The sequence below is a fragment of the Telmatherina bonti genome (genome assembly GCF_933228915.1).
Source record: "Telmatherina bonti genome assembly, chromosome: 7".
Taxonomy (NCBI): Eukaryota; Metazoa; Chordata; class Actinopteri; order Atheriniformes; family Telmatherinidae; genus Telmatherina; species Telmatherina bonti.
This window is the reverse complement of record NC_136625.1, coordinates 27,243,306-27,269,041: the sequence shown is the minus strand read 5'-3', so window position 1 is coordinate 27,269,041 and position 25,736 is coordinate 27,243,306. Positions and strand designations below refer to the sequence as shown.

Sequence of the window (25,736 nt, the reverse complement as noted above, 5' to 3'; positions counted from 1 at the left end):
ACTTTAAGACAAGACAAAACCATATTCAGCAGATATTACCAAGGCATGACAAAGGAAGAAAAGGCAGTGAGTACTGAACTTGCCTGTGTTGCATCATTACCTGTCTACAGTGGATGATGTTTGGAGAATTTTGAACTACGCCCCTAAAAAGAAAGAAAGAAAGTAAAAAAGAAAAATGCAAAAACGATGACCCTGAACTGCTTTACACCTCAGGACGTGTTTGCAGAAAGAGAGATGCAAAATTAAACCTGAGCTCTTTTAACACAACAATAACTCAATCCCAGGATGTATTTTAAATCCAGCAGCACAAAGCAGCACAATGCAGGCCTGAAATGCATCATGCAATGGATTTGTCAAAGTAAATCAATTTTCTCTTTTTGGGCTGTCGTTTCTTTTTAGGTGTTGTCACTAAAGGCAACTGTGTTTTAGTGTGTTTTAGTGTGTGTGTGTTTAAGTGGCTACATTAAACAGGCACCAGGCAGATTATTAGTGTAGTGGCTGAAGCAATACTATTGTTTAAACATAATATAGAAAAAGTAATACACCTGGGATGAGAGCAGGTGGTGCCCGAGCTCTTTAGATGTAAAAATAAACCACTTTTATACCTTTCTATTTTTCTTTTTTCTTTTTTTTTTTTTACATGTGTCAAACAGTTATTGCTGGTTTTTTTTTTTAGTTTTGTTCCAGAATGGGACATAAAACGTACTGAGCAGCAGTTTGGGTTTCAGAGTTACTATTATTATCTTTATTTTCCCTGTTGCTTGTGCAGTTCAATATAAATTAATGGGAGCAAAGATGACAGATTGAATGACAGATATATTTGGATTTGACTTCACAAAATCTGAATGACATCTTACCTCAATTATCGAGATATAAACTCCATGTGGAACGGTAGTCTGATAGTTGTTTGTAAATCTGCATCGATTGATTTACAATTGACTTGAAATAAGTAGCCATGACATCATATGGCAGTTGCTTAGTAACAATATTGAATATTAAGTAGTGTATATTGCAAAAATCCCAGAAACAAGTGGTTGTTTTACCGGCCAATGCTGATGCAGACACTGAAGACACAACAGTATAAGTCTGCTGTCTTTTTGTTCCTATAACTCAAACGCTCCAGTAATATAGTTTATTTACAGATTTGGCTTCAAAATGTATTTTTAGTTGCTTACAGCATGTTATTTTTTGAAAACATCCCTTAATAAGACACTGTAACATAAAAAGTTATTTGTAGCAGAGCTAGCAATGTTTGAAATATAAACCCTTAAACACAGCAAGCCGCATAATGGGAACATTTTATGTATTTATGGAAATTTGATTTTCCTCATTTTATTCACATTTTGTGAAAAAAATATCTTGCGCTGCGTGGAAGGACATGGAGAAGAACACATGAAGTGGCAGCAGCATTGTGTTCAGCTTTCATTGTGTTCAACATTTATCTGTAGTTGATGTATCTCTTTCTCCCATCTCTTCATCAGGCTTCTCTCCATCTGGGATGGGGGGGACCATGGGGTCCAGCCTGCCACCATTTCAGACCAGTATGAGCTCTGTCCTTGGGCAGACTGGAATGAGTCCAGCTATGGACACCCAGAAGAGTTCAGGCCTATTTGGTGTGGAAAACAAAACTACCAGTAACGTCAGTGGGAGCAGTCCGTTTAAAACCAGTGATCCGTTTTCTTCCAGTGGCCCAGGAATCCACTCCATGGATCACTCTGCAGGTATCAGACAGTGGGTTTTTTTGCATGTGGCACCATTGAGGTGGGTGGGTTTCAGAAGAATGAGTAGAAAGGAGGAAAATGTAATAGGTTGAATCATCAGCGCTAACTCTAAAGCTATATCTTACATTTCCATGATGAAAACGATGGTCTGCAGTTTGTATGGCAGTTGAGGCAGGAGATGGGTCAAACCCTGATTACACCGGACACATTTTAACAGCAGAGGGCAGTCTTTTCTAATTGTTTTCACTAGAACAGTCCCAGCTCTAGTTTCCTCATGGTTTTACACTCTGCCTCTTGTGATCTGTTTGTATACCGACAAACTGGATCAACAGACAGATGGGAGCCCGTGACAACTTTGAATAACAAAGTGTGAGGTGGAGGGCACCCCACACTTTTATATGTTTATTATTCACTGCAGACTGAGAGGAAAGCAATTCTCAGTGGGAGAGTTAGTGTTCAGTGAGTTGTTGCCGGGTGCCTTTTATCATGAATAGTTAACACTCATAATCAATTGCTGCTTGAATGGTAAGAGTTAAACATTAGCTCATTTTGGGTGTTGCCAAGCAACAAAAACCAAACCCATGGGTGCAATACGTCATCATTTGTGGAGTCTTTAATCATGTGAAATAGGGCCTGAAGTCTCATATATGGAAACCGAACAGACTTATTTCATAATTTATGTCTAACAAGTTGTTCAGCCAAAATTTTTATAATCAGGATGTTAAAACAGTGAGCGGTAAATAACAATGCACAACTCTGAAACCCTCTGTTGAACCTTGAAATGATTCCAACTCTCCATTTTAGGTTGTACTTATTAAATATTTAGCCAGCGTTTTATATTTTTAGCTCAGATCGCCTCTGTTTTGTTGCTGGATTAAAGATGGCTCTGCTAGCTCAGAGCCAGCAGATAGCTTAGCTGGCACAATTTGCAGATCTGAAGATATAAACTGCATACGATGTCGACATCATTCATGTAAGAACTAGAGATGACCTCAGGAAAGCATATGTTCGCTTATTTTTGAAGCCACTTATGGCTGCTGTAACTAGCGCTCATTCCACCCAGTCTTTTAGAAATGACCCTAAAAATAACTTGCTACTGCCCATGAAATTTTCATGGAAAAGCTTGTTGTGATATAAGCACATGCTTCTATTTTATTCCCACTTTCACATAACATACCTGCAGACAGTCTGTTAAATCCTGTTGTATAATTTAGATGAAAACAATCTAGAATGAAACGTAAGCTTTAGATAAGCAAATCCAATTTTTGCCCTCGGCAAACATCTTTTTATGCCAGCATACAGTGGTGCGTCAGCCATGTAGTTACAGTTAATGCTGCACACAGGGGGAATACACACGATACTAAACTTATTGCATATATTTGGTGCTCATGGATGTTAAATGTCAGACCATTTTCCCAGAATAAAATTCCTTTTCCATTTTTTCATCAGAAATATAGAAATGATTTCATGTGAGGATGTTTAATTGTAGTTATCCAACAAAAATTCCACCCGATTTCAGAAATATTACAATCAGAACATCATACAACCTACTGTGCTACACTGTATTACAAGTTGTAAAGTATTGCTGCACACCTGTTAGTTTACAGCAGATCTTTTGACTTGTTAATAATTCCATCACCACTGTTTCATTTTTTCTAGATAATAATTACGTTAGGTTTGACATCAACACCAACGATGTTTAGGCATCTTTAAGATGCAGCTGGATCTTCCTGCATTTTATATGAACACACAGAAAGATATTTTTAGTTAATTCATGTGTGCAGGCAGTATATAGGAAGTTTAGATTCATGATGATTAATTTCTCACCACTTCCACCCGTCTCACGTCATTTAGTGTCAGAAAAAAACACCAAATCAGACATTAAGTCATTAATATTCTGGAAATAAGTGTGCAGATGGATCCGATAGTTTAAAAGAAATTATTACACAGACGCTTCAGTGTTAAAGTTTTAAAAATGAAGACTATAAAGTATAACTGGAACAATTTGAGAAAGATGCCACCAGACACTCCTCTGATTTAACAGATTTCTGCAGGAAGTTGATGAAGGTTTTACCAAACACACTGTATCCCCTCGTCTGAGCTTGAGGCTTAGAGTGGAGACCTTTTACCACTTATTCTGTCTGTGGAGGTGGAAGCGTCATTCTGCACACACCCTCAATATGAACCTTTTTTCTGCAAAATTCACGCTTCCCTCTCATTCTGCGTTTTTGCATTAGCAGTTTGTTTCAGCAACCATTGCTTCAACATTAATGTATTTCTCGGCAGTTTGCCGGAGTCCAGATTTAGAAGTACTCCTATTAAATACCTTATCACATTAAATATAGATGATAATACCTCCTTTAGCTGTTTATAGCAGGGAGAGCTCTGGGTGGCAGGGAGAAAATAGCAACTTCAATCAGTTTAAAAATGCAGGGCTAGGTGCCAGATTTAAAGGGGAATGCATGGTCTTCTAGATCCATTAACATACCGTGATGTAAGACTGACTAAAAGGCAAGTTGGAGGCAGGACGATAAGAAACTGAGAAGGAAAAATATTTTAGTCGGGGCAAAGAACAAATGTGTGAGTCGAGGCAGTTGTTTAGTTTCCAGGAGTTTAGTATAAATCTTTATGTCTCATGTTCATTTGTGTCTGTTTTTCATCTTTCTATCTCTGACTGTGATCTGAGAAAGTGCTTGTCAGTAAAAGAAAAAAACAAAACAAAAGAAAAAGGGCTTCAGAGGAAAATAAACCACTCCTGACTTTGATGACTTCACCCCTCCCCCCCCCCCCCCCCAAACAAGAAAAGATAGTTACCGCAAAGGAATAAGGGGACAGTTTCAGTGCAAGCTGTGTATTTATGTTTGTTAAAGCTTGTTTATGTCATCCTATGATTCTGTATCACATTTAGTGTGATATGTCATCTGCGTGTGTACACATGGAAAGTCATTGCTGTGATTTTACAGACATGCATGCATTTGATTTGATCATGCATGCTACATCCTGTATGATAGCTTGATTTATTTCAGTTGCTTCAAAGCTTTTTTGCTCCCAATGTGCTTGTTTTTCATTGTTGTGTGTTCCGATAACTTCTTGAGAGCCTGGATGACAGTAATGATGTGCTATTGAAAGAGAAACGCGGCATACATGTATTGTTCAGATAAACTAAAGCGCAGTTCAACCAGACTCCATGATTGATTTTTAGAACTGAAACTTGACATGATATGATTAATGGATTTTTCTGCTTTATTTCTTCTCATGTTACTTAATTTTGTGATCACAGAATGATTTATGTCAAAAAGAGATCTTGAATAAGCATTTGCTTTAAAAGTCTAAATATCTCAGCCACAGTCTCTAGTGGTCATTTAAAGTTTCTATAATATACCAAATTTTTATGTGCTGTTATAATGTAAAATGATTGTCTTAAATGTATCGTAAAATACATAGTTATATACACGTAACCCAGCAGTCGTTAGTGATGTCTCAAGGGAGTGTAAAAGAAATAAAATATATTACATTTTTCACCCAAATTCCAAGAAAGCTGAGACTCTGAGAGTTGAGATAATTCAGCAATGCAATGTTATACAAATCTCATAAACCCCGGTTTTATTTTGAGTAAAACAAAAACATGTCAGAGGTTGAAACTGAGATGTTTTAGCACTTCATGGACAATATTAGCTCATTTTAAATTTAATCTTTACATCTGAGAGGCTCTACCTCTCTGAAATGGTCCTTTTGAACCCAGGCATGTTACTGACCTGTTGTTAAATAAGCTAATTAGTAGTTAAAGTGCTCCTCCAGTTGGTTTCATTTGTGCCAATAATTTTCCAGCCTTTTGCTGCTCCTGCTCCAACCTGTTTGACATGTGTCGCTGCTGCCAAATTCAAAGTGAGCTAATGTTTTTCTTGAAAGGTAAAATGTGCAACATTTGACATGATGTTTATGTTCTGCCTAAAATTAAATATGCATTTATGAGATTTACAAACAATTGCATTTTTGGTTTTATTTCCATTTTTATCAAGTGTTGCACCTTTCTAGAATAGGGGTTGTATTTATAAAAGTAGGCACCATCACATACAACAGTTTTCTTTTTATCAGATGTTTAAAAGGTTGTGAGAAAAGAGGTGAAAAGCAGTCAGACTATGGTTACCATCTCTAGGGGCACCCAGGAAAGAAAAGTTAAAATTATGTTTTTTCATCATTACTTATCTTATTCTGGTAAAAAAATTAGTGCAAAAAACAATGTTATATTTAGGGTCCTCGCCATACAAAGTATGGCAGGGCCCTATTGTTATTGTAATGTTTATTATTATTATTACTTTTATTATAGTATCTTCTGCAGTACCAGCTTACTGTTCATGCTTTGCAATTCATATGCTCCACAGCAGTGTTTTCAGACTTGTTCTCCACAAAGAATAACATGATGCAAGACAGAAAACGTGTTATTTTGAAATTAGTCTCTTCAGAATAATTTACTCCTCACAAGTTACCATCACTCTTTCCAATGGCTTCTCACATATAAATGAATAAATTAAAAAAATATATATATTGTTATCTAGTCAGACAGTCTCATAAAAGTCTGCAGGCAAAGTAAAAACACCTTTCCCGTATATTAGATGAGCTTTGCTCATTTAATAACCATCTATTGGAGTACCGCTAAGTTGACAACAACTGTGACATTATGTTCAATAAGCACAGACTGGCACTGAAATATCCTACATAAATTCTCTATTGTCACAACCATCACTTTAAACCTCCTCTAATGCAGCATAAATCCTGTTTAAGTCAGGTGATGAGGGCTGGTTTTGCCACGTTTTTGAGGAAAAAAGAAAAGCATACGTAACTTGGACAATTCTGAATAATGTCCTGACCTTGCTGCTGTTACCTTATGGGGAAAAACAGTCATGACCTACAAAGCTTTGAGTCATGCTGCTTTGGTCTTAAAGACTCATATTTTAACGTTCAGGATTACCAAGAAAACCGTAGAACGAGAAACATTTGGAGACTGTACCAATGCGGAAGCTGTGACGTGCAGCTGACTGCATGTTAACCAATCACGTGTATTTGCCCACAACTATCTGCATCACGTATATTACAAAAATAGGTATGGACTGGTGTACATAGAGCTGTGCACTTGTGTTCAGGTCACCTATGATGCTTCAATAGGTATGCTGCTGGTTACAGTTTTGAGATCAAATAGTTACTGCCAAGAGACTGTCAACAAGTCAGAAAAAATTATACTAAAATACCAAACCCAAGTATAGTAACCACAATCTGATGGCTTTTTAGCTCGTGTTTATCTGACACAGTATGTGATTGGTTCCTCCTCTTATAAAAACCTCCCCCCCTCGGCAGCTCCCGTCCTCTCTCCCAGCGGCTCAGTGGACGACAGCAGTGCCACATCTTCCAACTCCGAACCCCTCAGCCCCGAGAGAGTGGGGCCGGGGGGCGAGGCTAGCAAGCAGCGACGGCGGAAGAAGAAGAGGAAGGGCCGCGATGAGGTCTACAACTTCTTGGATAACCAGGAGAATAACCTCGACCAGTCGGACAAGCATGGGATGCAGGATAAAGGCGGAAGGGAGACGGAGGAGGACGGAGATGAGGAGGAGAACTGGGAGTGGGAGATCAGAGAGAGTGGAGGAGGGGGTAGGGTGAAAGGCAGGAAGACTAAGAGTCGGGCAAGACTTCCAGAAGAGTGGGGCGCACCCCAACAGCCCATCTCTCCTACACCGGCTTCAGTTGCTCCTAAATGGGCTACAGCTGTTGACGCTGGCCTTACTGATCCTAGAGCTTCAAACTCCAGTCCCAGCCCTGCTTTCCCCTCTGCCCCTGAACAAATACCCACAAGTTTCACCAACTCTTCCCATGTTAGCCTTGTATCAGACTCGTCTCCACGTGCCTATGAACCCATGTGTGTAGATGACTTCCCTGTGTCTGGTAAAGATGGGCAAAAGGCAAATGAAGAGAAAGTTCCAACCAAACTTGAGTCTAACATGAGCTCAGCCACCAGTGCTGCCAGCAAGGGCAGTTTAACTGGCGATGTTAGCAGAAGTCTAGCACTTATGTCCGGGGATAATCTTAGCCCAGTCTCCCAGACTTTCTCTTTCCTCGATTCAGTCCTCCAGACTCCTCCGGGCTCCACCCCAGACTCGCAAACCACCACCCCTATCACCAACACCCCCACCATTGCCAGTACTTCCCTGACTAAGCCCATCCTGTCAGAGCCCACCATCCCTGCTTCAAAAGTCCATTCTGTTTTTAACCCTGCAAAGAGCATTCCAGACTTTCCTCCAGCTTTCACCTCCCCATCACCCTTAGCTCCTTCTGTAACTGCAGTTGGATCAGCTCTCAATGTTGATGCTAAGCCTTTTGTCCCCTCAGCATCACTCATGGCCTCCACAGCTGCCACGGTTGCTAGCACAGCAGCTACAGCCTTTCCTGGAACCACTGCTCCTGCAACCATTACCACCTCAGCCACCCCCCTTAGTTCTTCCTTAGCTCTCTCTAAGAATGAAGCTACCCCCTCGTCATCATCAGACCCTCCTATTAAAGGTGTAACCACGTCACTTAGCTCAGCCACACCCACTTCTTCCATCACCCAAGCAGCCCCTCCCTCTCTCCCTGCACACTCAGAGCACCGGGAGTCCTCGTCGCCACAGCTCCCCCCACTGGAAGGTTGGTGAACTACAGGGAAGATTGTAAATAACATGGGGCTGGTTTGAAAAGAAGTGATTGTAAGCTATGATAGCAGGAAGTCCTGTTTGTCTTCTTGTATGCATGGCTCTGCCTGTGGATTGAGCACCAGATCTGCTTGGTGCGCCATCCTTTTTTCTTTGTAAATGTTTAATAATAACGGCCCGACAGTTCAAATCCAGAGCAGTGTGTTTTAATCAGTCTGTAAGAGATTTGTGTTAATTACAGATTTGCGGACATTTTAAAAACAGCAATCCTGACAATTACCAGATAAAAAAAAGAAACAAACAAAACATTTGTGTTAAATATACCACTCCTCCCTAATGCGGGCATGAGTGTGGGACACAAATGTACTCTGTAGGTCGGGCCATCTATTAACAAAGCCGCAAGGGTAAACTGTTAACTTGTCTAATTTCATTTCCTTCTGCCTGCCTCTCTGTATCAGTTGCCATGATCTTAACAACTATATTATCTGTCCTGCTGCTTCTGATAGCTCCTCTGTCTCTGCTTGCTCCACTGTCTACTGTTTCATCTGATTATCAGCTGCCTGCATAACCTCCCGCTATCTCTTTTTTGGTGTATAGCAGCATTCACATAACCTGGGTTCCTGCATGGCAAAATCAGTTTGTTGTTGCCTTTTTCAGCTTCATTAAGTCCTAGATGTTTTAGTTGGTAATCTTTTGCACATTGACAAATGGAAGTAGTAATGGAGAGCTTAATGCTGACATGCCTGTAACTGGGACCATTGAAAAATGTGTTAGAAATTGGTTTATCAATTATGTAAAGCGGTTACCCCCTTTTTTTTTTTTTTATACCTGTGGAGCTTTTTAAGTTTGGTAATGTATATTTTACATTCTCTGTATTAACAAATTTAGTCATTTAAAGATAATTTCTCCCATGAATCTTCTGTCGCACATTAGATTTTAACAGCTAATCTGGAGCCTTACAATTTATGTAACTTGTGTTTGTGTTAGTAAGAGAGAGATGGAGTCAGTGCAAAAGTCTGCGTGCTACATGTTCCTCCACTTTCAGCCATACATCATACCTTAATCTGCAGTGAGGCATTTACCCGCCAAGCAGCAGCCGTCTGTGAATGCAGTTCATATTTAGGGCAAGTAAAAAAAAAAAAAAGCCGAATCCCAAAATTTGGAGGAATAGTTGTTGTTTCATCTGCTATAATTATTTATTATCAAAATTATATGAATTCAGGTTAGAAAATCTGATCTGTTGTTATAAGGAATTTTTACAAAATCCCATTACCAGCATTTGCTCCGGCTGATCTCTTTCCGAAGCTAACCAGCAGCATTAAATGTAACAGTTTAATGTTAAGATGAACGTATTCTAATGCTTCTTCCTCTGTGCTTTTATAGAACTCAATCCTGAGCTATATGACCACATCCCATAGCTGTCAAATGAAAATCTACTTTCCAACGTGATTCTCTGACCATGCTTGACTCTGAGTTACGACTTTAAATCTGATTTAAATCTTTCTGAAAGACTGACATAACAGCACTCTTATGACCTCAGCTCAAGCTGTAATAGAGACACATCCCTATGTAGTGATAAATCTTTAACTTCCAGGAACTCTTACTTGTATATTCCAAGAAACACTGTACTTCATTTAGTTTTTGTGATAGAAGTGCTAAGAATGGTGCATTAATGAAGTGTGTTAGGCTTTTTGAACTTACTGAAATTGAATCTGAAGTGACCAGAGATTGTTCTTTATTCTCTCCCCCCATTCCCTCTTGTGTTAATGCCACCGACAACGTGTCCTTCATCTACAGGTAAGACAAGCTTTCCTCTTTTTAGCATTTTATGTATAACTGAAACAATTTGGGGTCATTTTAATCTGAATAAACAAGTGTGAAAACAAAGTTAATTTGACTACATTTTCTGGGAAAAAAAAGAGTAAAAGATGAGCTAAGACATTTTTTAAGAAAGCTCTGCTGGCTACCAAAATTTTACCCCATAAGCCAATATAGTTTTTCTTGGCATCTCAATAAACAGAATGAGATTCTTCACTTGATTTAACTGAGATTAGAAATCACCTTGTAGACATAATCTAATGTAACACAATATATTACTATTGTTTCCTCAAGCCAGTGTCTTCTTACTCCTCTATGGTCATCAGAAATATAATATGAGTTATTTTTTATATTAACGATAGGGTTTAATCATAAATAGTTCCAGCCTGAATGTCTCAGAAGCTCAGACGTTTAGCAGTAACTTGTTAATATTGTGCTGTATGAAAGAAGGGAACTTTTATATACTGTTTGCAGGGTTTTCAGGACTGAGTTGCCATTTTGGGTGTACACGCAGCAGCAGCTCTGGTTCTTTAATCTTGGTTTTATTCATATTTTCTGGCAAGTAATGAAACTTATCATGTGTCTATCAAGTTGTAGCTGCAGTGGCTTCATGACCAGTACAAAAAAAGCAAGTTAACCAGCAGAATTCCTTCCATTTCATCTGCCTTGGATAAGCAAATCACAGAGAATAGTGGACTTCAGTAGAAACTTTACCAGGTGATGTGGTTCTGTCTGACCGTAGCTTGGATATAAAGGAGAGTTTTGGCGTTTTGTGTCAGAAGTTGGCAGACAGTGTCAGCTGTATAAATGGGATGATAAACAAACAGGTGTGGTGGTACAGCTGAGAAAACATGTAGAAAGAGTTACTGGCTGTGAACAAAGTCAGTATATGATTTTCCATGAAACCAATAGTCCTGCATGACACCTCCATGTGCAGATGTGAGCGTCACTTTCCTCGAATAGATTGTGATATTTGTCGTTCGCAGATCACAAGTCTCAGTGTTGTTCTGTCAGACATTCTTTACTGTTTATTCTTTTCAGACATTTCAGGGTAAAGCTGCCATCAGATCCAATACTGTACATTTTACTTACCACATTTTTTTCTGCAGTTGTTAAAACATTATGCAGATTAAAATTTGTTTTATGTTTTGGAAAATATATTAGTTTTAAAAATTGAATAAAAAGTCAAATATCACTAAGATATGAGATAATAATCACTGTATGTGTGTAGAATTGCATGTCTGCTTTTGCTTTGCTGCAAAGATCACTGGATGTTGTGTGGCTCTAACATCATTTTGTTGTTATTAATATGACATAAAAGTGGTTGGTTGCTTGCTAGAGGAAAAAGATTGCATGTGAAAATCATGAAGCACTGTTTTTAAAAATGTGTAGATGAAAAGGTTAACTGCACTTGAAATGTTAAGTGTTCAGTGTTGTATTCTTCTTTATTATTGTTATTTTCTTACATTTTTTAATATCTTTTATAATGCAGAGATAGTCTTGCAGTATAAACTGAGCATTAGCCCAAAGTAATAGTTATTCCCATCACTTTTCTCTCATCCATGCTCATTTTTGTGGCTGCCTACTCTTGGTATTTGCCAACAGAATGTATTAATGCATCATGAAATTTTAATCAAACTTTCATTTTCAGTAGCACATCTTTGTTACCAGCATTTTCCCCTTATGTCCAGGGATTATTTCACATTGAGAGTTATGGATGTTTTACTTTTTAAACACTCGATGATTCTTTCAGTGAATGAGCTCTAAATCTGCAGATCAGCAAATAACAGACAAACACAGCTTTAGGATGACCAGTGGATATAGTGAAGCAAAGCCATAATTAGATTTTCTCCTTTTTTTCTTCATAAATGCCTTAATAAGACAAGAATTTAAACTTCCAATAGTAAATACCTGTAATTCATCACATACAGGTCCCCTTAGTGTTGTTGATCACGGCATAGGTTACATTATTTATTTAGGTCATTTGCAATATCTCTTTCAATTTAATAAACTCAAGTAGAAGTTTGTCAACATTTCAAACAAAAAACAGCAGTGACCAGAAAATTGAGGAAATTTTTTATTCCGACACGATGTGTGCCAATTTGTGATTAATGTTATCACGGTGTGTGTTTTTTACCTGTTTTAATTTGAATAATCAACATGGTCTTAACGCAAACATTTATGTGTTGCCATAAATGTAGCTGCTGGTGGTTGTTGGAAGCCAAAAGTATGAAAATTAGAGTGCTTTTGCTGTCAAATCAGCATAAGAATTAGTGAAGTGTGTCATTCCATCTTTTCTCTCTTGTCGTTCACTTGTCCTTATTTACAAGCCTGAAACGCTTACTTTTCTCACACACATATAATATTAATGTCTGACTTTCTTCCCACATTTTCACCATATGTACATTGCCTATAAAATGAAGAGAAAAATTGTCATGTCTTCTGTGTGGTCTTTATTTAGTCACAGAAACTCAGTACACGTGCATGAGAAATGGGGAAGGGCAGCCATCTTTTTTCAAGATCCACTGACCTGGTTTTGTCCTTGCGAGCGAGCAAGTGAGACTGAGTCTAAGTGGATTCTATGAACTGAAATAACCACAGAGGACCCAAGTGTGTTGCGGTTGGCAGTGTAAGGTAGCAGAAAGATAATCTTGACGCAGTGTGTGTCAGTGGAAACGCACAACGGGAGCTTGCAGTCTCAGCCCTGCTTGTTGGCACCATCAGGTGTCTGATCAAGGAACTGCATTTGTAGCAATAAACGTGGTTGCTTGGGGAACAATAGGATTGCTGGGGTTTAATAATTTACTGTCTTATTGATTAATTAAGTATTTAATTTTGATGATAATATGCCCTGGCACACTGTGTTTGTTTTGAGTTATGTGTTGGAGCTCGTCAGTATATTTAAAACCACTTCTCTCTTAGTTACATTAGAATCTGGGAAAATTTACCTAATTTTTCTAATCAGTTTGGATTGTTTGTTTAGAAAAAAAACATCTTTATGAGTCAGAAATGATCACTGATCACATATTCTGAAGAATATTGTACAAAGCCTAGTAGTATAGTAAAAGCAATGAAAGCAGGCAGATAAATCCCCCTTTGTACAGTGTTAACAAAACTTCAAACAGTACTTGGATGCACATTTATAATTGTACACCAAAAAATACTGTTTCCTGCAGCCAACTGTAGAATGCAACACTTCTTTACTTTACTGCGGCTTTGTTTTTCCTGCACAGACAGAGAGGACATTGGATAGACGCTCACCTGTCTTCAGATCTCAACTGTAGAATGTATGAGTGCTAAGAACCAAGCAGTCAGTGCACGCATATTTCTGAGAGCACAGGCCTAGTAGATAACAGCTTTCTATGTTTGAGGAAGTGAATTATTAAATAATGTAAACAACAGTCTCATCAAGTTATTTGTACGGACAGATTTCACATGTAATTCGCAGCACATTCTGAGTACATCCCTGCCCCCCGTCTGGCTTCCTCTCCTAGAAAAACCAGTTTATCTTCACTGGCCTGATTAAGCAACATCACCGTTCCACATCGACTACGCTGAAGCTCAAAATTTAGAAGGGAGCTTTGTGTTAGACACATATTTGGTCTGTGGTCAATAACATTAAATGAATCCTAAATATTTCCAGTGATGTACTGGAACTGATGGACTCTTGTGATGTGTTATTTGGAGAATCTCTGAAAGTTCTTCATATATCAAGCTTTTCTGACACAAAACATACACTTCAATATGGAGACAAGATAAAGCAACCAGATTTTTTCTTTTTGGTCTTTAGAATATAATCACAGATGAAATACGTCTTTTATCATCTCTTATTTCTCATATTGAATTTGCATGTTGAGCTTTCGAACTAAACCCAAACCACGGAAACCCAGATTCCAGTCAAGGCTAATAGCAAGAACTGGGCTTTGGAGACAGTTTGGGGAATTATTTTTCCTTCTTGTCCTCCTTTTCCACCCCATCGTATTGCCTCCCTCCTTTCACCCCAATTTCTTTCCTAAGATGAACATCCGGCTCTTCTCTCTGCTGCCTCATTTCTTTATTCCGTTTTACCTTTCTCTGTTTCCCTTCATCATTAAACATCTTTAGCCTTCCTGTCTTCTTCCTTCCATCTTCCTCATTCTCTATGTGGACCTTCCCTCTCTTTGTCCTTTTCTTTTTCTCTTTTAACCCTCCTTTGGTTGCTCTACCCTCCCTCTACCCCACCTCCTTCTCTTTGGCCTTTCTGTCTCCTCCGCCAGTCACGTCTTCCCCTCTCTTGCCGAGACTCCCCGTGTTGCTGCCGCACCGCAATAATCACCACATCGATGATTTGGGTTTGGATGTGGGAATGTTGGCGGTGGTGGAGAAGGGCGTTGTCAGGGAGATGTGGGTGGCGGTTGCCATAGAAACAAACAGACTCTGCAAGTGAAGGTTGGAGAGATGGGGAATGGGTAGACAGGGTGTGATAAGCAGTGGCTCGAAAACTAAAAATAGGCACGCTGTGACAAGATCCTCCCCCTCCTTCTCCCCTCTCCCCCTCCCCACACCTCCACCACCATCACCCTTGCTCACTTCCTCCCTCTGCCTAGCACCATAGGCAACCAGCTAAAGTGTCTCCTCTCTCTCTGTTTCCTCCATCTCCAGCTGATGCTCTACATGACCTTCAAAAGAAGGACCTGTTATTTTTCCCTGCATACAAAACAGGAAAACGAAGAGAGTTAATAGTCTTTGCTGCTTTTTTTTGACAATAGGATTCTACAAGGTCTTTTTTTTTTAGCATTTGCAGTGTTTCTGTGTTTTTATATTTGTGGCTAGACAGCCTCTATTGTCCAACTTCTTGGTTGCAAAAGTTTATGTCGAGTATTTCCCACTTTCAGTGGCAGAAGTGTATTTAACAGCCTCAAATCTCAAATCATTAAACCTCTGAAATGTAATTCATTCTGTCTTACATTAGCATATTGATGAAAAGAGAGATTGGAAGTGACTGGAAAGGTGGAGAAAGGAATCAAATGTGAGCATACTGCTATCATTTCTCCTTGAGGATCTACAGCCCAGTTTTGAGACATTATCTTATCTAGCTTTCTTCGAGACTTTGTCCATAAAGCCGTAAAAAACAAAATTATATAAGAATACATTACAGTAAAAGAAATCTGATGAATGTGAGGAAAGGAAGCTATTGAAGTCTGAACAATGGATAGCTAAAGCATGACGAGCAGTGTGCTGCAGAGGCCACATGTGCATCAATGTGGGAGCTAATTGCATCTATCAGCCATGCTTACAGCACTACGACGTTTTACTTTCTAAAGACACGAGAGGCTTTGAGCTGCATATAGTGGCATCAGTGCGAACACAATCGCAGTGATTAGCATTTACTATTTAACATATTGGGTCGATTCGGTCCAGGCTGTGATCAGCATGTCTCCTGTGCTACCCAGTCCAGTTTGATCTAGTTTTGGACCTACAGGACGATTTTGTGGATATTCTGAGATGTTTAAGTAAAAACCATAAACATCAACAATGTGATTGTACCTGACAGAAGGCCATCTTGTGGCCACATTTCATTCAAATAGATTTAAGGGGTTTGAGTCAGAATCACTGACAAACAATGCAGTTACTTCTCATTTTTTGTTTACATGCAGGTAGGATTGATTTACTTTGGTCTTTTTCTGTGTTTTACCAACAGGAAGTAAAGAAAAAATATGACTGATTGAGTTTTTAACACATTTTTAGATACACATTATTTATTAAATATTGATCATAGGGGCCATTTGCTCTCTCTGTGGATAATTATACTACCATAAAATCACAGCAATTAAAATGTACTGTCCCTTCGTGATATCTAAATTGATCCAGAGTCTGGTTCCAGGCGCTCGTCAGCTGATTAATAAGTCTACCTGCATGCGGAGATAAAAAGAGGAAAATGACAACAGAAAAAGCAACGGCGTATCTCCCATGCATGAACTTTGGTACAGCTGTGCAGGTTCTTGTGTTTTATGTCTCCCAGGTGGGTGTGGAGGAGCTGCAGGAGGAGAAAACTATGTTAGACAAATACAGTAAACGTGGTGAAACTGATGCCTGAACCTGACAGTTCTGACATTTACGATTTTATGTAGTAAACTCTAAATTGGCCATTTGTTTAAAAAAAATTGGAAATCAGAGTTGGCAGGGAAGCAGCTGTGCGTTTTTAATTAAAAATCTTTAGTTATGTTTTTTTATATGATGTGAGGTTATGCTCTCTTCTTGTGTCACAACCGGGACTGAACCTGATTTTTGCTTTTAAAACTGCAGCGTTACATTTGTGCAAACCCAAACCATTTGAGATACACCTTTTATTTTAACACTACAAAAATGGTCATAACTATGTGAACATCTTATAAATAGTTTTATACTCAGTGTTGGCAAGAGAAAGTATATGAACATAATGTACTTAAACTGACAATGGCAACAATTTGTATCCTTTGGTGCACACTTATTTAAAAAAACATGATGAAGTTGATGACAGGTTGAACCCTCTTTGGAAGGCGATGCCTCCACTGAGTGCCTCCTATAAGTTTAGCTCACAATCTAACTTGTGTTATTCACCCATTAAAGCATTTTCCCTGTTGCTAGTAGCAATGGTTTAGTGTCCCACTATGGACTTTGTGCGCCATGATATGCAGGTGGTAGACTTGGGAAAGGCGATATTAAACAGCTCAAGCTTCTTTTGACTAATTATTGTTCTAAACCTAATAATTATTTTCTTGTTCATGGGATAACTAATATAACTTGACAAATCAGATGGAGTATTAAACGTCACTGCCACAGGCTTTCAGATATGTCAGCAAAGAAAAGAAAGACCGCCTTCATATCAGCATCACACAATGTTGTTTGATCCATTAGCACATCGAAATGATTGTTGTGTGGGAACAAAATGACAGAATAAATGGATTAGTCCTCTCATTACATTAACTTTTAAATGTTCACATAGCCACTTCTGAGCCTGACCCAATGCTTAAACAGAAGTACTGCTTGGATTTCTTGCATAATAACCATCCTGTCCAAGTCTCTTGAAACTAAACAACAGTCTAATGTCTTCCTTTTCTCTCTCTCTGGCTCACTGTTCCTCCGTGGTTACAGTAGACAAATTGTTTTTGGAGGATTATGTAATAACGCTCATTCATTCTCAGTCAGGCTTGACAAGCTGCTGCTCTTGTTTTTTTGGCACAGGCCTCGGGTGTGTTTGGAGGGCGAAGTGAGGTTTGTGCGAGACACTGAGGGAGACATGTTGTAATTTCGTTGAAGCATTGTTTTCTCTCTAGAAATGGTGTTTAAGATGGACAGTTGACATCTATAGCTGGCTTGGTGATGCTTCCTGCCTCTGTTTAACTTCCTGCCCCTGTCTTCTGAGAGCATTAAATGCTTTGTCCTCTATTTTACATTGGCAAAATCTCGATATTGTTCTAAAAATAGAACTGGGATTTGCTTAATTGTTTTTGCCAGGACTTCTGACCATTTTACCAGGTCATGGTATATTGACCCTCTACTGTAAGAAATTAGTAGTAAGCTATGACGATTAAATATAATAGTTTTATTCGTCTTGTATTATCCAGGCGCTCAGGTCTTTACACTTGCATATGACTCCTGCGTACATCACACTGACTGACGATAAACGACATACACAGCTGATAAAACACAGCTGATGTCACGAACATAATGAGATCAGTGGTGCATATTTTAAGATTAAACATTTTTTGAACATGACGTTGGTCCTTCAGAAAGGTTGCATCTTGCTTAAAGCAGCCAGAAGAATCTACTATAAATCCTGTCAAGAGAGAATACTGGATTCCACATGGTTGCATACCTTGAAGGCAGTTTAAGATCTCTGCAGAGCACAAAGTGTTCATGATACAAGTGCCACGCAGAATGCCGTGTTGGAAACTTCTGTAAAATCCCTAGAAAATAGCTGAATGTTCCATTTGGACTGCTGTAGTGTGCAGCTTTGGGTAAATATGATACCAGTAGTAGGCGTCTCTTGAAGTCTTTCTCACACACACTTAGGTTTTCGTTAAGACCTGGAAGTCTGTGCTTTGCAAAGAGGAGTTGATAGAAGAGACACATTAAGAAGGATGAAGCAGTTTGCCGTCAGAAGAGTCTTAATCCATTTTGCAAAGCTGCAGTAAAATCCCAAGCAGTGTCAGGGATTACTGCACCATTCATAAAAAACACACATTCAGTCTTTTTAGGATGAAGGTGGCATGGTTTCCCAGTTATCCTTATTTAGACAATAAATAGACTGTAAAAGGGGCATCATGGCTTCACAATCTTCGGGAATCGTATTGTGTTGACTTCACAGTAATTTAAGCATTTTCTATAAATAAATGCCTTGCCTTAAATCTGTCCTATGTGTTGAAAATGTTGTGACTCCACTGGGACACTCAAAGCAGTAATGAACGCACCACTGCTATAATAAGAACAATAACTGCATGAACATGGCTAATATTTACATTTTTGAAGCTCAAGTTGGAGTCTTTATTAACATTTTAAATCTAGCCCACGTGGTGTCACTTTTTTCATTTGACCAAATCCATAGGGTTCTTCCCTAAACCTCAGTTGCACATTGATGTGACATCCCTAAATTTGGGCTTTTGTGGATCAAACACACTGTAAGTGTACTTGTTTCTATTTGAAGCAACAAGTTTCTGACCCTGAAACTTTGCGCTTCTGACTCATTTTGATGGCACACTGACATTCATTTTGCACTGTGGAGCCATCATTCCCCAGGAGGACCCAGAAAAACTCCACAGCTTTGTTTTCTGCCAATGAGTATCATGTGACACCTGTTTCATTGCTTCACATGCTAGTAGCTAGATATTTACACACTGTCCATTTTGGACGCACCAAGGCTGATTCAGCAAAGAAACCTAAGACGATATTTTTGAAGGAAGTGAGAAAAAAGAAAATAAGACAGTGACAAAGTAGGATATGGCAAGAGACAGGATGCAAGATGGAAGCTGAATTAACCTTTGTTGGGGGTAACAAAGTGTGAAAATCTGCCAGAGTTCAGCTGTCCCGCTTTATATTTCAGTCTGAGTGGAGCCATCTGTATGTCCACAAAGGCCAAGTCCCTCTGTGTGTATTGACCCTAAAAGGGCTTTTTCAGTATTTACCGTGAGATGCAAAGGATTTAGTTGAAAGGCTCTGGAGATTTTCTTCCAATGTTCAGAACAGGGCGAGACACCTAACCCTCACACTTATCTGGTCATTAATGAGAGATTGTAGAGACAAATGGCATTGCATTGATTGCATTTATATAAATGAAGAATGGTATCTTTCAGTGTGGTCTAAAACAAAAAGTCCAATCAGACTCAGGATGATTACAGTTTTCAGCTACGTCTCGCTAATCTCTCCTAGTGCCTCTCACGATGTATCAACATGTGAAAGTGGCTGTCAAATAGCAGCTGAGCAACTGTGACAACCACTGATCTGTTAGTGTGCATGTGTGTTTACCACTGTGGATGTGCATGCACAAGCTTGTGTTTTCCATGTGTTTGCCTGTGCACATTTGTCACTAGGGGCTTGATGCTGAAATTTTGCTCCAGCGAATGAGGGAATATTCCGGGCTATCATGTGATGTGTGATGTCAGAGAGAGAGAGAGAGGGAGAGAAAGAGAGAGCAGGGTGCAATTTAGCCCCACAGCTGATCCATGCAGCACTCAGAGAGAGGCTGAGACGACCAGACACACACACATACACACACATGCTGTAAGCACACATGCACTTTATACAGGCACATGCGCCTTACATCAACGCGGTTACACACAGACAACTGCAAAGCATCTCTTTGATAAAGGAAAAGAATCATTGCCTCCTCTTCTTAAGCTCACAGGATTTTGGATGCTGAGGACATATCCTGGACAAATGTAAAAGGACATTTACTGGAGACAGACAAGATCCCGAGACGAGAAAGAGAAACTGTGGATAGAGAAAGAGGAAGCAAGGCATAAGAGTAAATAAGAAGGATAAGAAGATACTTACAGGAGACCAAGCCAGAAAAAAGATCAATACAAGAAAGCTAGCAACAGCGTGTGAGGATGTCCTTCCTTTCTGGCTCACCCTGGCAGCAGCCTGGCATCATTAGTGGGAGCAGTGGGTATGGACAACCGTCCAGTGGACATCAGCAGCCGCAGCATCAACAACAGCAACAGCAACACAAACCTTCCACTTCTCTCTCTGGTGCCAACATCCCAGCGGTCCTGGCCTCCTCTTCTCTGTCGCCCTCCGGTCCGGCCTCTGCCCGACATAGTGACTGGCATTGCCAAGGCCAGATGGCACCAGGGGGGGTGGCTGCTGCAGCACAGGCAGGGTCCAGAATAACTTTGATGGAAGATGAGGTGAAATTAGAGCAGGGCAGGACAGATGTGACATCATCTGGGGGGATGGCTGAAGTACCTGGGATGCAGAGCTTTAATATGCCCACGCTGAAGATTGAGGATCAGGGTTCCATTGGCGGGAGCCCAAAGGAGGATGGACATAGGTATGGAGGGGCTGGTGGCACATTAGGAAGTGCAGGACAAAGCCCCAGCAGCCCCTTGTCCTACTCTTCACCTTCTTCTTCATCACCCTCTCCTTCTCTCTCACCTGGGAAATTATTTCCAAATTCTGTCCTAGAACCCAAATATACGTCAAGCCCCATCCTCGGACAAAGTAATCTGCAGCAAAAAAGTACAGGCAACAAAGATGGATATCACATTAAGGAAACTCCAGTGACTGTCCAAGACCAGGGCTTCCTGTCTGCTTCAAAACAGGCCTCAGGACCAGAGGGGGGAAACACACTGAGCACTTCCCTCACTGGAAGTGGCACTTCTAGTCCAGGACTTGAAAAGGATGATAAGATAACATCTGAGTGCCCACTTGGAAATAAGAAAGAAGACTCCATCGAAATTAAATTCGGAAATCCAATTGTCAAGACATACTTAGGAAAACAAGTGGTTGATGCACCTTCCCCTGCTGCTTCTGACCTAATGGGGAGTAAAGTTGGTGGGACTGTACCTGCAGCTTCGCCCAGCAGAGTTGCAATAGGTGCCATGGTGAGTGGCGCTGAGGAGAACGGGTTTGAGAGACAAAACCAAAGCCATAAGGAAAAGGAGAGAACAACTCTGTGTAGTGTACCCAACAGTAGCATCACAGAAAGTAGAGTCGCTTCGCCCAACATGTCGCAGAATTTAAATCGCAATGAGGATGGGAGAGTGGGATCGTGTGCCACATTAAACAGAGACACCAAAACAACCAGCGGCAGTGAACTTCCTCAGCGGACTGCGGTGAGACGTGCAATGTCTGACTGTTCACATCTGTCAGTTCCCATGGTAATGGCCGGAGTATACCCCACTGGTATGGGAGGTTCACAGGCGATGGCACCCAACGTGCCAAATTTTGCCCTGGTGGGAACAGCCTGTCCACCCAGGGCGCCTTACCCACACGTAGCTGTCCGACGCTCGCTTACGGTCACGGACGGCACAGAAGCAGCTGCAGCAATGGCAACAATGTTCTCATCCCCATTAATGGCATCACCTGTACTGCCATCATCGCCACCTCCTAAGAGACATCATGAAAGTTGCGAAACCAGTTTTTTACTCCCTGTTCCACTACCTGTAGGAACATCGGCTATCGGCACAAAAGATAGTACACTAAACACAACGGGTAAGCCTTTCATCTTCTGTGTGAATGTCTATTGATACAAATCAGAAATTAGACTGTTTGTCTCTTTTGCAGCATAATTGCCTCTTAGATGTCTGATTTGAACTTCCTCTTCTTGAAGTAAAATAATGCTTTCACTTGTTGATGCCAAGACAATGGTGTATTCCATTTTAAAATGGGGATGTCACCTGTCTCAGTGCCTAGCGAACTGCCTCCCTGCATCCACAAAAGGCTAAGATCATTGCAGCTGCATATGTACAAAAACAAGTAAAAGGCATATTTGCTCCCAGCAGATAGCTACTTCCACCATCGTCCTGTGCAATGAAACCCATTAGTGGCATGATAATAGGGAACCTTTAGGCTAAGTTATCACATTATCATTGTTTTTCTGTGGTATCTATTAAAGGCTCATAGCTGTGATATGTTTTGTGAGTAGGGATATGCAGCTAAACGACCACTATGGCTTGCTGTGTTGTCTTTGTCTGTGTTAAATCATGTATTAAATTTCTGCTGCTCTGTACAAAAAACATGATCAAACCAAAGAATTGAATTGATATTAGGATTTGCCACCTTTCATGCAGCTGTTCCTTCATTTTCCTGAGGGCTTATGTGGCAAGTAAATGTCATCATTATACAGCTAAGCTCATGAGTGCTTGCATTTCTTTTTTGGTCTTTTCTGCCATTACATTCCACCTGAGCACACATTATTACTGCTCAGCTGCATTTGGCCAAATATAGGTTGGTTATATCTTCATTTACAACACTGTCTGAAAAAGTGGTGTTTTTTAGATTTGAAGACTGACTTTGCACTTCCAGACTTGATAGGAGACATTTTTACACATAATGTCCATTTAGTTGCATTTGGTTTGGTCTGCAGCTGTTGAGCATGCATACATGAGTGAAACTGTCGGAGTGGTCACTGCATTTAGCCCTGTTGTGTAATCTACATGAGCAGCTTACTGGCAAACCAAAGTGTGCACTTACAATATGCTGTGATGATGGTCTGAGTTTGAAATGTGCACAGGTATATACACAGCATAAACACTGAATGCGAAAAATATTTTTGCTGATCATTTTCTACCATAATATCAATATTTAGCTTGTTTTAGTACTTGGATTTTAGGTTTTCCTGTAATCATTTAGTAGTGCTTTAGTAATTGTAGCATTGATTTCTGTTATCTAACAAGAATCATTTAGCTGCTGCGGTAACAACCAGGATCAACAACTTTTTCCAAATTTAGTGTCTGCTTTTGATCACCAGGCTTCCAAATCCATGACTTAAAAGAGGTATAATTGGTAAACTTGTACTGTTTTTATTTTAGTTTTGTCACACTAAGATTCTTAATTTGCTTTATTTCTAATGAGAAGTGCAGCGGTGTATCTGACTGAGCCATTGTTTGTTAAATTTGCACATTTTCCAAATTTTTCATCTTTAATGTTGTTGCTTTGATAAAATAAACAAAAACAGGCAGAAAGACAAACAAGTGAGGGTTTAAAATGCGAAAATGTTTTTATCATCAGCATCATCATCATAACAACCTACATTATACCTGCTACAGAACCAGCGTCCAAACCTGGGATGTTCCTTTTTTCAGAAGGTTGCTAACAAAAGCCTGGTCTCCTCCTGGGGGAAACAATGTCTGAGTCTGTTTTTGGCTCCGCTTAATTTGTTTTTAGCATTTCAACAAATGAGTTTAGGTCAACAAGTCTTCAATTCTACTATCTACAAGGTTAAAGTGATTACTATTTCATTGTCTAAGAGGATTTATCAACGTAAATCAACAAAGTAAATAAGCTCTACAGGCCTAACGTCATCACTGTAGTTCATTTCTTCTGGTGAATTTCACACACATTTTTCATTCCATTTGATTTCCCTTTCATGATTGTTTGGACTAATTTTAAGGTGCTCGTCAGAAGTTAGGGATGGAAACAACATATTAGGAGTGTAGGAGGCGGGTGGACTGTGTTATCCATCCACCCAGCAGCGTGTTCTGTTTTTCAGTCTGCAGTCAACAGGAAAGCTGGGACATTGATTAGACATTGACTGTGACTGTACTCATTCAAATATAGAGCAGCTATTTCTAGCTTCTTATCTGTGTGTGCATGAATTCACACTGTTACATGTGTGTGCGTGTGTAGGTGAAGATCTTCCACTGACGTGAATCGTACAGATTTTAAAGACGCACGCCTACAGAGATGCACTCACAGTAGACAGCATGTCTGCTCGCTAAGACGTTCTTTCATTCAACAATGAAACAGGCCGACAGCTGCACCTTACATACTTATATACATGTAATGATGCAACAGGATCATGAGACGGTGGTGATACACACCCAGCCGATTTTACAGCACTTATCCTTACTTTTTGGTATTTGAAACAATATCCCTTAGAGACCAATAAAGCAGCAATCGGTGACATCTTTAACAGTCAACTGATGGTATTGAGTTTTAGCTTGTGTCCTGCTGGTAGCTTGTAAATATATGAAGAGGGAAGGTGAACATCACCAGGTACATGTAAGGAAAGGAGGTCAACAGGTGTATAAGGGGCTCACAGTGCTAATGTTCCAACTGTAACTCAAATTCAGGGGAAATGAACCATTTAATATATTATTAATATTTTGAGAGTTCACCCCAATCTAAACTATACAGCACTTTTGAGACATTATTACATGTTAATTATTTTCCAGCTGACTGTAGAATAACTATTTCCTTTATACCTATACCTATATAATATACCTGCATTTACTGGTTATAGTTTAAAGCGATAACCACTTAATATGGTTGTCAAGATACTACTATGTAAAACTTGATACTTAATACGTTTACACTCCTTAAATTTAATAACAATTAATAATACTAAAGATTGAGCACAATACTTAATGCTATTTTTGAAACTACAGGGAGTGAAGGGGAGACCCTTTTTTTTATCACAAGTCAGAACACCACGGAAATAACACAAACCAATACAATAAAATATATATTAATCAATATAAGAGACATTAACATTAAAACATAAATGCAATATTTTACAGCTCTCTTAGTTTGCACACATACAACCTTCTAACACTGTTTGCTCACTGTTGGACAAAAATTACAAAACTAAAGAAAATGTTTAAAAATTCAACCACTAGTTAGTGTACTTATTAACATAAGTGTCCATATTCACCATACTTGAGAACAGATCAAGTAAAGAGTAGAACAAACAAACTAGTTATGAGGATTAGCATCTCAATAAAACAGTGTTTTAAATTTGCATTTTGAAAAAGCCTGAGGATAAAGTTTACACAACATATCATGCAGGAATCTGGTACACATGTCGTCAGCAGCAGCCCTGTGAAGCTGCTGTCTGTCTGGTGGTTTGGTGTGTTTCCATTGTTCTGGGCAGAGTTTGTTGTGTTTGTGCATGTTTGGGTCTGGCTGGTCTCAACCTCAGCCTGGGACAAGACAGATATATAATGATTGTCAGGTATGAGTTTTGGAACATTTCAGAGATGGCATGACCTTATTTTGGAAATTCAGTGTTTTTGAGATAAAATCCAAATCTCTTAGTATCAATTAGTTTTTGACAATTGTTTTTACAACACCACCTCTTTAATGAGCTAATTCGTCACACTACAATAATTTTGCAATGGAGCCAAACAAACCTTTATTAAAATATGATCCAAATTCAAAATGTACGTAATGGTCATCTGATTTTTATGTTACATAATAATAAGACGTTGTCAGTGCAGGTAAGACTTATATTATATTCCTAAGATTTTCAAGGAAATCTGAATATATAATGGTACAGTAAACACTGAATTTCATGGATGTTACCAGCAAGCTTAACTTGATGCAGCAGGTAACATTG

The 25,736-nt window shown here is 39.5% G+C and overlaps 1 protein-coding gene across 1 annotated transcript in view; it reads left to right on the top strand.

Moving 5' to 3' along the window:
• The window catches only part of LOC306758511 (uncharacterized protein), a gene marked incomplete at both ends in the record, with an annotated part of 72,362 nt that overhangs the window by 22,712 nt on the left and 23,914 nt on the right, over positions 1-25,736 (top strand). Inside the window, 2 exons of the mRNA XM_079243838.1 lie at positions 1,482-1,721; positions 7,074-8,393. Coding sequence (XP_079099964.1) covers positions 1,482-1,721; positions 7,074-8,393 — 1,560 coding nt within the window. The remainder of the gene's footprint in view (positions 1-1,481; positions 1,722-7,073; positions 8,394-25,736) is intronic.